General features: G+C 40.2%; 2 protein-coding genes across 2 annotated transcripts in view; one reads left to right on the top strand and one right to left on the bottom strand.

Moving 5' to 3' along the window:
• The window catches only part of per3 (period circadian clock 3), a 33,705-nt gene extending 25,639 nt beyond the window's left edge, over positions 1–8,066 (bottom strand). The window contains exons 1-2 of the mRNA XM_084062657.1: positions 7,839–8,066; positions 1,997–2,519 (exon numbers count right to left, since the gene is read on the bottom strand). Coding sequence (XP_083918783.1) covers positions 1,997–2,368 — 372 coding nt within the window. The 5' untranslated portion in view covers positions 2,369–2,519; positions 7,839–8,066. The remainder of the gene's footprint in view (positions 1–1,996; positions 2,520–7,838) is intronic.
• A 5,721-nt stretch (positions 8,067–13,787) lies between these two features.
• Positions 13,788–15,769, top strand: LOC311049200 (E3 ubiquitin-protein ligase TRIM35-like). Its single transcript, XM_084062692.1, has one exon. The coding sequence runs from the start codon at positions 14,052–14,054 to the stop codon at positions 15,537–15,539; it is 1,488 nt and encodes a 495-aa protein (XP_083918818.1). The 5' UTR covers positions 13,788–14,051; the 3' UTR covers positions 15,540–15,769.
• The last annotated feature ends 3,810 nt before the right edge of the window (positions 15,770–19,579 follow it).

Raw genomic sequence — 19,579 nt, 5'->3', positions numbered from 1 at the left:
GGGCAATGTATAGTTTTGTTTGGTGGTCTAAGAAATGTGGCGGCATGAGTGTACACATACTGTGTAGTGTGTAGCAATTTGCGTGTTTTTAGGGGCAAAACTGTAGGAGTAGTGGGCAAAAATGTGTTGTGAAAAGCGGCCTGAAGGTGGCGCTAGAAGAGGGCCATGTGAGAAATTAGGGGTGGGGTGTCCGCGTTGCCTTGGCGGACGAATAGGTACCGGCCGCGGCTCTCCCGGACGCTCCTAGCCCGAGTTACGGCATTTTATGTGAGCTGCAGTGGCAGGGGGTCCTCCACTGGGGGCGCCACCACTTTTGCATCCGTTCTGGAGCACCAGGAGTGGGTGGTCCCCGGGAATGCCCCGTGAGCAGCCCCGTTGGGGTGGTCATTTGGTAATTTGGCCACATGTGCTCATTTTTTACACTTGGGGGTCCCCGAGGCAGCTGGGGGTCCTTGGAGGGTGTAGTTTGGCAGGTAAGGAGTGTGTGTGCAAAATCTGGCATGGATCGGGGCAACGGGTGCGGAGATATGAGCAGGGCAAAAGTGTGACGGGACGTGTGTGACGGAGGGACGGACGGACACCTGGAGCAGGTTTCTATAGTAAATGCGACCTACGGTCGCAATAAGGCCTTGTGTGGTAAACTTCCTTTATACCTATCCTCGCTTTTCGATCCAAAGGTTACTGGTCACTCAACACGTTCACAAACACACATTAGATATACCAGTCCACGTAAGAGCAGTGAACAAGGAAAAACTGCATTCATGTATTTATGCTCCACACAAATGGAACAAACTTCAGGACTCTCTGAAACCGGTGCGATTGGTCTCAATAGAGACATTCAGGGTGCTTCTTGAGGACACACTACATAGTGACTGTACCTGTTTCATGTAACACTGTTTACTTGCATTTTTTGATTTTTAAATCTCTGTGTTGTTATCCATGTCGCCTTTTGCGATTATTTTAATGTTGTTTTATGCTTCTGCTTTTCTTTTTTGATTTATTGTTAAATTAGTTGTGCCATTGTAATGTGATTCAAATGTTTGTTATCAGGGCGTCCTTGAAAAAGAGAGCTTGCTCTCAATGGGTTTCCCTGAATAAATAAAGGAAAAAGAAAGAAAGAAAGAACATGGTTATGGTTATGTTTGTTAGTGTCCCGGTACATTGGAGAGGTTAGGGTTAAATACTACAGCGCAGGGAATAGGCCAAACGTCAAGAATGTTTTTTCTTGCGTGTGAGAAAGTGAGTGGAAATGGCGTAACATAAACCAAATGTGATTGATTGACACTTCACCGTGACAGCTGTCTGTCACCCAGTGACAAGTGTCAGATGTCAGTTTGTAATTCACGTACTACTGCTGATAGAATGCACATTATATTTATCTCTTGGGCCAATACAAGTGCAGTGTGCCAGGTCTTTCAGGTCTTTAGGTCTATTTATATGCCATTTTATTGTTGACATATTGCACACGATACCTATACGACTCTATTGACTCAATTATTACCTGTTGCCGCCGGCGGCTTCCATTGGAAATGACTTGTCAGCCTGTGGCTTTGTCGCTGCTAGTCTGAACAACAGCATCATTACAATCATTTCAAGTTGTATCGCGAGAGGTGACAGCACTTTTTTACACCAGTGTATTAACCACTTACACCCTAAACAGTTGACCGCGGTCCCCCAGGCTAAAGGTCATTACACACCGGCGATTATGCGAATATACGCAAAATTCGGACTCGTTCTGAAAAAATCACCCCCGGTGTCGGTGTGTAAGGACCTTTAGAATCTAGCCTGGGAATCTAGCTAGAATCTAGTGGCTAGAATTCTAACGGCTAGTATCTAGCAGCTCGAATCTAGCCGCTAGATCTTCTAGTATTTCCCTCTACAGCCGTGAGCTGAGCTCACAGATATTTTTTTCCGAATGTTCGCCCACCCAGAATAGGGATGCTATAGGGTTCGAGTGGTGAGGACGTTACAGGACGGGATACAAAAGAACAGTAACTTGCCTCTTGGAGGTGGAGGTAGAGATGGATCCTGTGGTGCTGCGAGGACTAGAAGAGAGGTCGTGGTTGGATCCGCTACTAGTCATCATCATCTCCTCATCGTCATCCTGGCCGACCTCTCTGCCCGAAGCTCTGCTCTCCTCTCCTCCCTCGCGTCGCCCTCCCGACCGCCTCCTCCTCCTCTCCTCCTTCTCCTTCCCTCCTCCTCGTTCCCGTCGTCCTCCGGACGACATGGTCTGCCTCCTTCTCTCTCCGGCTCCTCCTGGTGGCGCTTCCGCCGTCTCCAGGGATAATTCAGACTCCTCCTGCTCTCCATCTGGGCATCTGTCGCCTCCTGCTCCTCCTCCTCCTCCTGGCATAATAATATTCATCCACACTCAGGGGAAAGGGTTTTAATGGTGTTCTGCGTGACTCGGTCTCTTTACGACGTGGTTCTTCATAAGCGCCATGAGGTGGAACCACAGTCCATGTTGTGCTGCAGGTGAACCAGAGGAGAACCGATGGACGCTGCGCCTACGAGCACTGTGGAATGTAGAGAGGAGACAGACAGACAGACAGACATAACATCAGCACCAAGCATGGACAATTGACAATTAAGCATGTAACGATGGCATGATACGATTCGAATCACGACACTAGGTTCACGATATGATTTTTCATGATTTTTTAAAACTAATTTCCAGACAAATAACCGGAAAATCTTTTTTTTTTTTTTTCTCTCACACAAAATAATAAAAACACAATTCTCTTACAAAGATCCTGTATTTTCTTTTTTTTTTGTCTTGTCTCCATGGCGCTCTCTGCCCTCTGCTGTTTGCATCACATATTTTATTAAATCCATTTAAATTGTCACCAGTTTGAATCAATTTTAATCGATTTACGATAAATCGTTACATGCCTACAATTGAACTTAGGCACTTGAACCTATATATCCCTGTTATTATAGGCAAAGAATTTCTAAAAAAAAAAAAAGTTGTATATACAGTATTTATTTTGTATCTACTAGCTCACAACACATTGGGAGGATGCAATGCATTGTTAAACTAGGAATGTAACTTTCCTTTTCTACCCCGGAGTTGAAGTTTTTTAACCTGATTTCCTGCGTATGTGCTGAATTTGTTTACCATTGAGCCAACAGATAGATAGAGCCTGCCTGTTTGCTCATCAGGGTTTAAAATGAATCTTGACCTTCAGGTCAAAATTCGTGTCAGATTCCTGAGTCTAGGTGAGACATGACCTTTAACACAATCTAAATGTAGAAGAGCAGGGAGAAGAAATACAACCACCCGATTGTATAAGTTATATTGTATTAACATAACTCTACCATTGGACAAATTTACATTTTATTCAATACAAAAAAAGTTACACAGTGCCGCTTTAAGTGGTTCAATATACTGAAAGCAGTGCAAATTAGGGGATAAACTAATTTAAACCTAAATGTATTTTTTATTCATATGTTCCAATGTTCAATGCCAAAAACACAATTAAATCGCAATTATTTGTGTGACAATTAATCGTCAACTTAAGCCATTAAGACCTGGAACGCATCTGTGTCACTTTAGATTTCTTTGGCTATTCAAAAATAGCAGATATACAAGCTCATAGCGCGGCACCGAGTGCCGCGCTATGAGCTTGTAGATCTGCTTTTTTTGAAAAATATTGATTTTTTTTTTTTTTTTCCAAAAAACAAACAAAAACTGTTAGGATTTAGATTTTTTTTAAAGAATCGCCTCAGGTCTTAATGGGTTGAACTTGTGACATCCATATATGGAGTGAGAGAAAGAGAAAAACAACAGAGCAATTACAGTAACAGTTACTGACTACAAACAACCAACCCTGATCTGTATCTCCAGTGACTAGACCGCCCTGCCTTCCTTTATGATTACATAACAGGCTCTAGCTCTAGTCATCGACCGCACATACATTAAAACACAGCTAAACCCCCCCCCCCCACCCCCCACACACACACACACACACACACTTCTGTTATCATAACATGCATCGGTACATACTGTAATAGATGAGTATCTCCCTCTCATTCTCTCTCTCTCTATCTCTGAGGGATGCTCTCTCCCCCCCCCCCCCCCCCCACCCCCACTGAGAATATCATCTCTGTCGGGTGGAAACCTCATTATGTCCGAAACTGTTACTTTTCAGTATCCATAGCAAAAGTAGCAGATCTACAAGCTCAAAACACGTCGCGATATTATGCTACTTTTGTAGAAGTATGATCAAGTATGGCATTAATTAAAAAAAAAAAGATTTATGGGGAAAAAAATGGAGATAAGAGGTTCCTGCCCGACAGCAACGATAGATATGCTCTCTCTCTCTCCCTGAGGGGGATGTTCTCTCCATCTTTGAGGATATACTATCTCTCTCTCTCTCTGATGGATGTTCTCTCCATCTTTGAGGATATACTATCTCTCTCTCTCTCTGATTGAGGCCTCATGATGAGCTCATTAGAAGCCAGAGGCTGAACACACATTAAGGTGATACGGTCATGGCGTTATAGGTCAAGGGTGTCAAGGAGTGCACTCTATTCAAATCAAATGTCTTTATCTTCTCAGAAAGGGGCACACGGTCCCTTTTAACCGCATATTAAATTGTATTAAAATGCCACGATTATGAAAACCAAAACATTATAATAATTGCACAATGATATTTAGGGTATACTGTATATATAGTATATATATATAGGAGGTTGCGAAGGTGGTGTTGGAGCCTTTGTCCGTGTAAAGGCGCACTATATATATATATATATATATATATATATATATATATATATATATATAGTGCGGCACTTATTCCGAGTGCCGCACTATGAGCTTGTAGATCTGCAATTTCTTTTAATTGATTTTGCTAATCTTTGAATATAAAGAGAATTTAAAGAGAACATTTGTAACTCAAATCTTTGCTTCTGGGGGGTCCCTGGAACAATAAATATTATATATTCAAATATTTGCACACATTTTCACGATTTTGTCCGGGGCACGGAAAAAATAGCAGATCTACAAGCTCATAGTGCGGCTATGAGCTTGTATATCTGCTATTTTTTCAATAGCCAAAGAAATCTTGTGAAATGACACAGATGCGTTCCCCGTATTGAATGGGCTAAGTGTCACAAGACAAGGTCATTTAACCCATTAAGACCTGAGGCCCATTCCACTGATTTATCAGGCAACCACATTTTTCCAGGTAAAGCAGTAAGAACAGGCAGTACTCTGTGATGTTCTGAGTGTTGAGATACCAGGAAGTAACACATCCGCATCACTGGAGTAATCAGTCACACACACTGCCTATTGTTACCAGAGAGACGTATGTTGAGAGTTATGACACTAGCGTTGACTCCCATTGTTAAGAATGGAATGCGGAAGTGCTCTGTCTACTATCACAACGAGATAGTTCCAATGTTTGGAACTATAGCCCATAGCAGCCCACTTTGAGGCGACGTAACTCTCTCTTCTACACTCTGGTTGTTACAACACTAAAGCTCCTTACACACCGGAGGCGATTTTTTCATGCGAATAATACGTTTTTTTTAAAAGTCAATGCAAGCTTCCATGGAGCGAAAAAGCTAAAAAAGCGAAGCCAAAAAGCGTCTTTTAACTATTCGGGACGAGTCCGAATTGTGCGTATATTCGCATAATCACCGGTGTGTGATGACCTTTAAACTCTTCTGAACCCATCTAGACCTGAGGCCAATTCTACAAATGCCATCTAAAATCAGTGGTTCTGACATTTTTTCTAATGCCAAGGACCCACAAATTTATATATATTTGGCCACGGACGGACACCCCATCTGAAAATGTTTTGTGCCATGGGGACAGGGGGTCCCTGGCACAAAACATTGCCAGGGACTCCCCAGAAGAGAAGATTTGTGTTTCATGAATAAACAGGGTTTGTAGTTTTTATTGAATTCCTCCCACAAGGCATTTCTGAGCTGCACGACAAGACTCCCACCTCAAGCCAGACCAAACAATCTCCATTAAGACCTGGAAGTACGCATCTGTGTCCCTTTAGATTTCTTTGGCTATTCAAAAATAGCAGATCTACAAGCTCATAGCGCGGCACCGAGTGCCGCGCTATGAGCTTGTAGATCTGCTATTTTTGAAAAATCGTGAAAAAAAACATTTTAGATTTTTTTTCAAAAAACGGTTTGGATTTAGATTTTTTTTAAGAATGGCCTCAGGTCTTAATGGGTTTATGAGGTCATAAGTATCACAGGTAGGAGGAGGTAATCTAGACCTTTACGCTGACCTTTCCAATATGTAGGTCGACCCATCATCTACGTACGTACTTATTGACCTTCTCAACCGTCATTATCATTGACATTGATATCATATCATATCGCTCTCAAAGTGTCGGCCCAGGGACCCTCAGGGTTCCTTGGGGAGGGGTTCCAAATGGACCTTTAAAAGGTCTGTTGGCTATAAGAGTGTAAACACATGGAGCCAAATGGACATATACATATATATATATATTAAGAAAGATAGAAAGAAACTAAGAATTAAGAAAGAAAGAAAGAAAGAAAGAAAGAAAGAAAGAGAGGGGAAAAAAGTTGCTGAACTGTTGACACCCTCTGAAAAATATATATACACAAAACACAAACAAAAGCACATGATATCCGTTCTGTTCAAAACTTGTATGGGTCAGTGAGTGTGTGTGGTCACTAGTGGTCACCGCCCCTTCCTTCCTTCCTTCCAACACACACACACACACACACACACACACACACACACACACACACACACACACACACACACACACACACACACACACACACACACACACACACACACACACACACACACAAACCCTATGATCTCAAAACCACAGACATGTGCTATTGTGCCTGTTAACTTATCAATAATCATTAACTAGTTTAAAGCTCTCTACACACTATAACTACTACTGACCACAAAACAACTGACTTGACCGCTTGATGGAGCCTAGAAAATGTACTGAAAGAAAGAAAGCAACCACACTGACACAGCAGACATGTACACTCAATATTAAACACACTATAACCATAAACAAACAACCACACTGACACAGCAGACATAAGGGCTGCCAACTTTCAGGAAAATCTAGGAGTGAGACTCATCAGGGACGCACAAATGAACGCAATTCTAGCTGTCTTAGGGTCTTCTTTCATTTGTATCAGTCATTGCCATCAAACAATATATGTGAAGAGGGTAAGTTGCGTGACTCTCACTCTCAAAGGGTGAGACTTGGCAGCTCAATATTAAACACAGTATAACCATAAACAAACAACCACCCACACTACAGCAGACATACACTCAACATATTATAACCATAAACAAACAACCACACTGACACAGCAAACATACTATAACCATAAAGAAACAACCACACTGTCACAGCAGACATACACTCAATAAACATACTATAACCATAAACAAACAACCACAGTTACACAGCAAACACACTATAACCATAAACAAACAACCACACCGACACAGCAGACATACACTCAACATACTATAACCATAAACAAACAAACAACCACACTGACACAGCAGACATACACTCAATAAACATAATATAACCATAAACAAACAACCACACTACAGCAGACATACACTCAATATGCTATAACCATGAACAAACAACCACACACACACACACACACACACACACACACACACACACACACACACACACACACACACACACACACACACACACACACACACACACACACACACACACACACACACACACACACACACACACACACACTCAATAAACATACTATAACCATAAACAAACCACACAAGGTGAAATAATGACATCAAATGAGAGCTCACGGTTTTTTACATTCACTTGTTGTCTGTCGGTCCTTTGAAGGCTAATATAACACCTTCAGTCCCTTAATGGTCTTCTTGTACCTTCTTCTTAATAATGGTCTTCTTGTACCTTCTTCGTATTTATAAACATTCAGAATAAAGCTAAAAACATAACAGGCTCGTATTAAAAACTAAAAGCCAGTTTAATTTAGTGTGTGTTTAGTTTTAAATCCAGGGTTTTGAGTGACACACAGTTAGAGTTCAGTCCATTCACATTAAAGCAGCCAGCGGTACACAGCACACACAGACACACACGTGACACTGGGATCGCCAAGCCACGCCCCTCCATGGACAATTTGCCGGTCCAGCCGTTCGATTGGACGGGGGTGCGGCCGTGGGCGTGTCGCCGGCCGGCCGGGCTGTCACATGCATTGGCCATGTGACATAGCCATGATGGTTCACATGACGCTCGTCTGTCACAAGCGTCATGGAACCACTTGTTCCTGGTTTAACAATATTTTACATTTACAACCGTTACATCTACATAAAGGTTCAAATTTCAAATATAAAGTGCTTACCCCCAAAGCTACTGATGTAATAAGTTAAAGCGGCTTGGTCTAGATACCTGTATCTTCCGTATCGTTCAATAAAAAGCATTTTAATCCGATTGGCAGATTACAAATTTAAATAATGTATCAGGGTGCGATACACCTTTGAACCGGTAGGGGCGCGTATAAGAAAGCATATGGAGAAAATTCAAAGAAAATAGCCACCAATCGGATTAAAATGCTTTTTATTAAACAATACGGAAGATACGGGTATTTAAACCAGGCCGCTTTAACTTGTTACATCAGTAGCTTGTGGTTAAGCACTTTATATATGAAATTTGAACGTTTATCTAGATGCAACGGTTGTACATATAAAATATTCTCAAACCAGGAACAAGTGGTTCCATGACTGTCATGATTTGACAGTCATGCTTCAGGGATACGCTACCATGTGACACAACAACCAGGAGCATGCAGCATGAGGCATGCTTCATTCAAACTGCATGCTCTCTGGAGCCACTGGTTCTCAACCTGTTGAGTCAAAATGAGTCATACAGTCGTATGTCATAGATAGATTGACATACTATGTGTTAATAATGATGATAATAATAGTAATAACACTAATACTAATAATAATAATAATAATGATAATGATAATGATAATGATTGATGGAGTTAAAAATATATGTTTTGTGGACCAGACTGATATGATCTAGAAATATCAATCTAACCAGTCAAATTAATATAGTGATGTCTTTTTGGGCCTGTACTTCAGTCTTTTAAACATGCATTTTGTAACTCTACTATACTTTCTCTACCAAGGTCATGGAGCTGGCTCCATATTTGCTATCTGGTGCCGGCTCCATATGTTTCCAATCAGTAAAAACATGTCTTGGTCAACGCTTTGTGATTAAATGTCAAATGACCTGTATCTGTGTGTACCTGTATATGACCGGGATATTGTCACTATAATTTACTCTGTCAGCTGTCACCCTGTCAGATAAACCTGCCACATGTCCTATGATATCGAAGGAATAACTTGTTTATGGAACCAAAAGTTGTACACAAGGACACTATAAGATGAACAACAACTTATTATGATGACACCCTGATGCCTGACAGCTCATCAGATATGATCTGACGCGGTCTGAGGGTCTTAACCAATCGTTAGGATCCACCTTATATCTGATGTCCGGAATCCAACTTATGTATAAATACTATTGCCTATATTTGTAATATCAGACAGAGATTTTTGCTGTGCGGTGCCTCGTGGATTGATTCTTTCTCTTAATACAATGTAAACATTTTAATTTGAGAACCGGCCTGTGTCTGTCTTTGATTTCGTCTCATCCTTTTTACACTGGGGTTTTCAGCTGTTTAACTACAAATAGTTTTAATTAACATAAAGCAGGATTTACAACCCTTATCAGCTCTTTTATCAACTTTATCAATGATAATAATAATGATAATCTTTATTTATAGAGCACCTTTCAGACATAAATGCAGTGGTAGAAAAAGTACTCACATTTTTTACTTAAGTAAAACTATCACTGCTACAGTAGAAATAGTCTGTTACAAGTAAAAGCCCGGAATTCAAAATGTACTTGAGTAAGTACAAAAGTATTGGCACCAAAATGTACCAAAAGTAAAAGTACTCATTATGCAGAATGTCCCATTTCAAGTTTTCAAATGTATAAAAAGCTTTTTGAAAATATCAGATGCGATGCATTGTGAGCTTGTAGATCGGCAAATATTGTACTTTTTACTCCACTACAGTTATTTGAAAACTTAAGTTACTAGTTACTTATAGATTTTTATTATTATTACAAAACATACATTAACCACTTCAGCCCTAAACTTTGGCTATTTGAAAATATTTGAAAATAGCCAATCTCTGCTATTTTCAAAAGATTTTTATACATTTTAGACATAACGATGGGAGGGAAATTCTGCATTATGAGTACTTTTACTTTTGGTACTTAATGTATAGTTTTGATGCCAAGTGTTCAAATATTATTTGTATTTCTACACAGTAGTATTGATACTTTTACTTAAGTAGCACTTTTTCCACCACTGAAAATGCAATATAGACGACCCTGTCTCCTTCCCCAGTAAACATTGTATAGGTGGTGCCCCCCCCCCCCCCCCCCCCCCCCCGCCCTTATCCGCCTCAGCCTAGCCTATATATGTTTACATTCTCTACCAGGACACTCCATCCAAACATAATCATAACACTGTGCATTATAATAATGAACGGATTCAGCCTACAGTCATACAGAACAAAGCTAGGAAATAGGAAAGGAAAGAGTTAATCAATCAATAATCAACAGGAATAAAAATGTAATTTCTGTTACTATGAACAAGACTCTTTGGTATGAGATTACCAAGAGGGTCAAAGGTTGTGTCAAAGAGTTCATTTATTCACACAGGTATTCCTCTTTGGAATGAGCTGCCTCCTCTAGGCAGCCTCAATCTAAAAACTGTCTTATAAAAACAGTGTGGAAAAACCTGTTATGGCAAAAGCTACAGGCTAGTGATGCACTTTAATTTGGGCTTTTATGGTTGGATAATTGTTAGGGTTGTGTTTTGTATTTTGTAAATTCACGTGACATGCAACGTGCTAAAATGTACATGTGCTAAGATGTATTGGTGCTATATAATTTATTGGCGCTATGTCATTTATTGGTGCTGTGTCATTTATTGGGCTATTTCTGGCAGGACCACTTTGGAAACAAGTGTTTCATTACGCTTTAATGTGTTTTGTGATTATACTTGTTGTCCGTGCGCGGAGAACATGATGACACCAAGCAGTATCACACTGCAAGCTCTGAAGTTGAATACGCACATAGAGAAATATATGTATATACAGTATTGCACAGTGTATAGTATACAGTACATGACGTGAGCAGAAGATATGGAACATGGTCAAGGACAAGAACAGAATGGATAGGAATAAAACATGCATCTTGTATCATTGTGCACAGCCGTTAGTCTCATCGATAAAGTATGGTCATCGTGTCACGGGTATCTTACGCTTACAAAGATGAGTGATTCACCACATGAGTGAAAAACAAAGGGGAAAGAGACATAGTAGAGAGAGAGAGAGTAGTTCAACCAAACAGATGTTGAATGTGTTTGTCCATGCTTCTTATCTTGAGCGTGACGTGCGGCATGTGAGCGCATACGTGACGTGACACTGACGTCCTCCTTGTCATGAAATGGAGACTTGAATTCATGGATATTTTTTCGTTTTTGTCGCTTTCCTGAGCCAATAATTAATGACCGGCAGCGATTCCGGTAGGAGACAGAAAGAGTCTTCTTTGTGTCTCCTAGCGGAACTGTTGCCGGTCATCAAATTATTGTCTTGGGAATGCGACAAAAACTAAAAAATATCCATGAATTCAAGTCTCCATGGGGTGACTAATAGATAGAAAAATTGTTTCTGGGGGTGAACTATCCCTTTAATGTAACTTTCTTCTTCTAACTCTGATTTTAACCCGGTTTCCTGCACAAGTGCTGATTCTTTCTTTTGTTTTTACCATTGAGCTAATAGAGCCTGGCTGCTTGCTCAGGGGATAAATTGAATCTTGAAAATTCGTGTCAGATCCTGTGTCTAGGTGAGACATGACCTTTGACACAATCTAAATGTCTCAATAGAAGAGCAGGGAGACTAAATACAACCACACAAAGTTATATTGGAAATTATGTGCATAGTTGTGATTGGCCATATACTACTGCCATACCACATCTAAAGCATAAAAAGTTAGAATTATTTTTCCTATATACCACAAAATGTCATGCAAACCCCTTCAAAACATTTACAGAGATCCTGCTAACAGGCTAACAAATAGAATGTACTGTAGCTATTGAGGTAGGTCGGTTCTCAGCTGTGCCAGAAGAGAATAGGATTATAGGTAAGTGACCTGAAAGATGTCGAAAATGAATGTTTTATTGTACTCTGTATATGACGATTTGAGGGTTCCTTTATTTGATGTAATGCAAAAAACAAAAAACCTGAGCTATTCTGGGAAGATGATGGCCAGAAGTTGGAGTGGTTGTTTAATTATGAGGTATTTTGTTTCTGGAGCCTGCATGGGGCAGAAGACAATCTCGTCTTTTCAAATAGGTTCATGTACGGTCAGTCTCCTGTTAACAACCCATTAAGACCTGGAACGCATCTGTGTCACTTTAGATTTCTTTGGCTATTCAAAAATAGCAGCTATCCAAGCTCATAGCGCGGCACCGAGTGCCGCTCTATGAGCTTGTAGATCTGCTATTTTTGAAAAATCTTGATTTTTTTTTTTTTTTTTTTTCAAAAAATTGTTAGGATTTAGAAAACATTTTTAAGAATCACCTCAGGTCTTAATGGGTTAAGATGTGAGGTAACAGGCCCAATGCTGTGTTTAAAGTTGTATTTGTGTAATCTGCCATGTACAGTATGAAGCTTGAGTGTTTTAGTTTGTTATTCGTTTGATCATTGTTTGTGAATTATCATGTCGGTTCATTGTTCAGAAGATGTCAAATGAAAAAATGTAAAAGTGTCCATATGGGCTGAGGCTTCCTTGGAAGCATGACTTTAATAAAGAAAAAAATAAAGAAAACATCTAATCATGTAGCTATATCACCCAACTCCACCGTTGGAGGTAATAAGGAACATAGGGTGAGACCAGATTTCAGAAATAGTGAATAATGCTATGTGAAAATAGTTTTCAATGGCCTTATCAGAATATTGTCATATTGTATTGCTTGTATGTCAAACGCTGCTTTGTATTTAATTTAGTTAATTTAATGTGTAGAAATGATTGATGTTCCAGCTTGGGAAGGGGGAAAAACACTCAAGGTGCAGAGCAGAGCAGGAAGGAGTATATTATTTGTGCAACAACTTGGCAGTGCTTAATGTTTTCCAAAATATCAAATATGTTCAGATAAAGTTCAAAGGTATGAGGGGCATTTCATTCTGTGTTAGTCTGATGGTCATGCTTTTACTGTCTAAGATCAAAGTTGTTTTATTACATAAGATGAATTACACCTGGTCTCAGACAGTTGATACATACTCCACTTCTATAATACAATCACAGAACTGCTTTGGTCATCTGTGCAACTGTTACTATAGATTGTGAGGCTATAATCCTGTCCATATGTAATTTAAAGATAAATGTGGATATTCACATGCTAACCTGCTTTACCATAAATACCCTGAGATGAAGAAATCACACCACGTTTTTGTCTGACATGAGGGAGTTTCCTTGTGTGTGTGTGTGTGTGTGTGTGTGTGTGTGTGTGTGTGTGTGTGTGTGTGTGTGTGTGTGTGTGTGTGTGTGTGTGCGTGCCTGCATGCGTGCGTCCGTGTGTGAACTTTGCAACAAGTCTGTGGAGTGTCAAAGCTCCACCCCTTACCAGACTCAGCTGACAGAAAGCAGGAAACCGAAACTTACACTCCTCACTGAGGAAACACACAGAGAGACAGACGAAAAGATTTACATTCTAATCAAACTCACAAATTCCAGTGAGGGAGGACAGACTGCCTTTCCACAACTAGGAGGGAATACTGACCCAGACCACTGGAACCTGCTGCTGACTCTGTCAGCTGAATGGACTTTAACAAGAACCAGGATTCAAAGTGAACGTAAACTTCAGGGAACATTCAAGTGTTACCACCACTTACAAAAGTGTTTGTTGCTTTATTCAGAGACAAAATGGCTTCCAAGTTGTCTCCCTCAGAAGAGGATTATTCCTGTCCTGTGTGTTGTGACATCTTTAAAAATCCTGTTATCCTGTCATGTAGCCACAGCATCTGTAAAGCCTGTCTGCAGAAATGGTGGAGAGAGAAAGTAATAAAGGAATGTCCAGTTTGTAAGACGATTAATTCAACGGATCCACCCAGAAACTTGGCTCTGAAGAACCTGTGTGAGGCCTTCATACAGGAGAGACACCAGAGAGCTTCAACAGGGTCTGAGGTTCTCTGCAGTCTGCATGCTGAGAAACTCAAACTGTTCTGTCTGAAATGTCAACAGCCAGTGTGTCTTGTGTGTCGGGATTCTAAAAAACACACCAACCACAGATTCAGACCCATTGATGAAGCTGCACTGGATCACAAGAAGGACGTCCAGAAATCACTGAAGCCTTTACAGAAGAAACTGAAGTTCTTTCATGAAGTTAAAACAAACTATGATGTAACAGCAGAACACATTAAGATCCAGACCAAACGCACAGAGAGAAAGATTAAGAAACGGTTTGAGAAGCTTCATCAGTTTCTACGGAAGGAAGAGATGGCCAGGATCCAAGCACTGAGGGAGGAAGAGCAGCAGAAGAGTCAGATGATGAAGGAGAAGATTGAGGGTCTGAACAGAAAGATATCAACCCTTTCACGTACAATCAGAGCCATAGAGGAGGAGCTGAGAGCTGAACACATCTCATTCCTGCAGAACTATAAGACCACAATGGAAAGAGTCCAGTTCACACCGCAGGACCCACAGTCGGTCTCAGGAGCACTGATCGACGAGGCCAAACACCTGCACAACATGACCTTCAGAGTCTGGGACAAGATGAAGGACATTGTCTCCTACACTCCTGTCATTCTGGACCCCAACACTGCCCATGCAGGAATGATCCTGTCTGATGATCTGACCAGTGTGAGAGATGGAGAGGAACAACAGCTTCCTGACAACCCAGAGAGGTTTGACGAGTATTGCTGTGTCCTTGGTTCTGAGGGATTTAACTCAGGGACTCACAGCTGGGATGTTGAGGTTGGAGACAGTAGACACTGGACAGTAGGTTTGTTAGCAGTGTCTTTTCAGAGGAAGGGAAGGAGAGGGCGTCAACACTGGAATATACGTTTAATTAAAGGTAAATACGTAGCCGGCTCATCAGAGTCAGACACTGATCTCTCACTGAAGCAGAAACCTCAGAGGATCAGAGTCCAGCTGGACTGGAATGAAGGAAAGCTGTCATTCTCTGATCCTGATACTAACACACACATACACACCTTCACACACACTTTCACTGACACACTCTTTCCACACATTAACACTGTTGATACTCTCCCTCTGAAGATGTTACCAGGGAAGATCAGTGTAACTGTGGGTGAAGTAGTTTATGATGATGACGACGACGACGACGACGACGTCGTCGACGGCTATGACGATGACGATGATGACGATGATGATGATTATGATGATGATTAACATGATGAAGACAAATTAGGGCCTGGGAGTAGGACAGAAGGAATCAAAAGAATATGTTTGACCAAATATCTCTATATCAATAATTTTGTACTACGGTCCAAATAATGTCAATTATTTTGTTTGAATTTTTATCTACAGGCTCAATGCAATGTGCTGTGAGCTTGTAGTTCTGCTATTTTCACTATTTCTTTTCTTTGACATTTTTGAACATATTTGAATGTAATTCTATTATTAGAACCACAGGGGGGGGGGGGGGGGGGCATTTGCCATATCACAATATTACACTATAGTCTCACATGCTGTGGTGGTGGGCAGGGACTTTTCCCACTGGACCACCTGAGCACCTAGTAACTAGATAATGTGAGTGGGTTCACCTGTGTATCTCACCTGTACCTGATTGTCCCCAGAGACTAAACATACCCACACAGACTGTCCATCATTACTGGTTCATAATTTAGTTTGTGTGTCAGGTTTTCTGTTGCTTCCTGAGTTGTTCTTCTTATTGTTTGTTTCTCTGTGTGTTTAAGTAAAGTCTGTTTTCAGTTTAACTCTTGTTCATGTGTTTGTTTCCCGTGTTTGTCTTTGATTTCATTTTAATTAAAAAAAGAAATGTTGCCCAAAATAGTAACGCTAGTATTAATTATTGATTATTGTTGTTGTTATTGTGTACAGTAGCTTGCCACCTGTAGTGTCCAAGCATCTATAGTTACTTTGCAGATTTTGATCATAATTATAAAACCACTTCAGACCTATATATATACTTTGGCAATTTGAAAATAGCAGATCTACAAGCTCACAACGCGTCGCAACGCGACGCGTTGTGAGCTTGTAGATCTGCTATTTTCAAAGGATTTTAATACCTTTTATACATTCGAAATCTTTTGAAATGGGACCTTCTGCATAATGAGTACTTTTGCTTTTGGTACTTTAAGTACATTTTGATGCCAATACTTTTGTACTTTAACTCAGGTACATTTTGAATACCGAACTTGTACTTGTAACAGAGTATTTCTACAACAGGGTATTGATACTTTTACTTAAGTAGAACATGTGAGTAGGCCTACTTCATCCAACTCATCATCACTTATCTATCCAGGTCACAGGATCATTGGCTTCCATGCTGACCTGTCTCAGCTCAGTGGAACAATAGTTCTCTAATGGAAGAAAAAAAAACACTGGTCTGCAGTTACATACAGATAAACTCCAACTGATGATAATAATGATAATACCTCTCTCACTTGACTTTTCATAGGCATTGTATTACACAAATAACACTTTGACACAGAAAGTACTGCTTATATAATGGAAATGATCAGATATTTTATCTCCTTTTTCTCTGTGTCTGTGTGTATGTCTCGCTGTAACTCTTGATATAGTATAGTATGGAAAATTTGGAACTTGCACTGCAGCTTAATTATTTTGCAGGATTCTAAGAAAACTTTGGATTATTATACACATCTTGTCAGTAAAAGTATCAATACTGCAACATAGTAAAAGTCCGGAATTCAAAATTTACTTGAGTAAAAGTACAAAATGCATTTAAGTACCAAAAGTAGAAAGTACTCATTATGCAGAATGTCCCATTTCACAAGTTTTCAAATGTATAAAAATCTTTTGAGCTTGTAGATCGGCTATTTTCAAATGGTCGAAATGTATATAGGGCTGAAGTGGTTAATGTATGTTTTGTGATAATAATCAAAACCTACAAAGTAACTATAACTAACTTACTAACTTTTTAATTTTAAAGGAGTAAAGGTACAATATTTTGATATGTAGTGGAGTAGAAGTAAAAGTACTGAAAATTGGAAATACTCCAGTAAAGTAAAAAAAAATACCTAAAAATTGTGCTTAAGTACAGTACTTGAGTAAATGTACTTAGTTACTTTACACCACTGGTATTTTAGACATAACACTTCTACTCATCACACATAGTGCATGTTCCACATACAAGGTCATTGGGGCCAGTTTCACTCGAATCTGAGTGCAGAGAATAATACAACAGAGATCTTGAACCAATGTTATGTATACAATCATATGCTGAGTTTAAACAGGCATGCAAGCCTAAGGGCCACAAAAACACTACAAACCATCCAATCCTACGATAAAGTATGGTCCTCGTATCACGGGTATCTTATGCTTACATATATGAGTGATTCACCACATGTGTGTACTGGGTCAAGCATAAAGATCATAAATCATAACAATACTTGTATATCTTTTACCAAAATCAAATCAAATCAAACGTCTGTCCAGTGGTCAAGTAAATAGAGTGCAAAAAAAAACAATTAAAGTGCTACAATATGTTATTACCAACTAAGTCCTAGTCTGTCTCTCTGCTGCTGTCTTGTAAATGGTGCATTTATATAGCGCTTTTATCCAAAGCGCTTTAGATTGTGCATTACATTCACCCATTCACTCACACACACTCACACACACACACACACACACACACACACACACACACACACACACACACACACACACACACACACACACACACACACACACACACACACACACACACACACACACACACACACACACACACACACACACACACACACACACACACACACACACACACACACACACACACACACACACACACCGATGGCGGAGAAAACCATGAAAGGCACCAAGCTGCTCATCGGGAGCAATTAGGGGTTCAGTGCCTTGCTCAAGGACACTTCGACACTAACGCTGGGGGAGCCCTCGGGATCGAACTGCTCTACCGGCCACTCTACCCCTGAGCCACTGCCGCCCCTAAAAGGGAGAATGAATGGAACAGACAGACACAGATTTTATCTCTGTGTCCCCTCCCTCTTAAATGGCTCCTGTCTGAGTGTCAGGATAAGAGGATATAGCATCAAATTATTTGTAACAATAATAATAATAGCTTTAGACAGGTCTACTTTACATGTGTGTGTGTGTGTGTGGGGGCCAGGGGAGAGGAATTACCCTCCATGCCCTACATTAATCACTCATCATACTTATCTGTTTTGACTCTCAAGTTTCATTGGCATACCTCACAGTAGGCATACCTCACAATGTTCAAAGACTTCATCATCATCATAGAACACCTTAATAGAAAACAAAACTAGCCCCCCCCCCCCCCCCCCCCCAATCAGACTCACTCCCCATTTTACGCCCCACGCTTGAAAAGTAACAGTGGATTTTTCATCCACAAAACCAGACCATCAAAAAGTGCCTCTGTCAGACTCTACCTCACTCCCTAGATATCCTATTTCCTTATATCACTTCTTGTTGGCTATTTTGAGGGACGCTATTTATACTATACGGATTTATGTCGTTCACGTTACACACGTGCACACGTGTTCACACATGTATGCTGTTTAGATAGTGTTTCCTTGTCCACAAGGGAAGCCTTTAAGTACCTTTGATACCAATACTTTTACTTGCAACAGAGCATTTCTATGTTGCAGTATTGATACCTTTACTTAAGTAAACCATTTTAGTACTTTTTCCACCACTGCCTCTCTCATTAATCCCCCACAAGGCAGTGACGCAGCCAGAACGCTAGTATAGGCTGGGCCTAGGCAGGAGCGGGTGGGCGCGTGCGCGTGTCCCCGTGTTTTTTTGTTACTTTATTTCGGCTTTAGGATTAGGGTTAGGTTAGGGTTGTTATTTAATTCTTATTTTTGCCTGATTTTACCGATTTTTTATCAATTTCTTTTTTTTTTTTTTTTTTTCAATAGTATTTTTATTGATTTTTCTTTTTTTTACACAGAGACAAAACAAGACAAGACAAGACAAACAGCTCAGCTCAGACACGTTATAAAAGGACAAGGACACTGATACAAATATAGATTACACATACTTACATTGGACCAAAAGATAACACAATATATATATACATGATTGGTGCTTGACATTACACAGATGGGTGAGTAACTACCCCAAGAACAACAAAAAATTAAATAAAAATCAATTTCTTTTTTTTAGCAAAATCTATTATTGGGTGGGCCAGTTTTCTATGTGGGTGGGCCAGAGCGCCCCTGCCACAAGGTAGAATATGAACT

The sequence above is a fragment of the Gymnoscopelus microlampas genome, assembly GCF_963454915.1.
Source record: "Gymnoscopelus microlampas genome assembly, chromosome: 7".
Taxonomy (NCBI): domain Eukaryota; kingdom Metazoa; phylum Chordata; class Actinopteri; order Myctophiformes; family Myctophidae; genus Gymnoscopelus; species Gymnoscopelus microlampas.
Note: the sequence above shows the minus strand (reverse complement) of the source record. Positions and strands in the feature narration are given on the sequence as shown.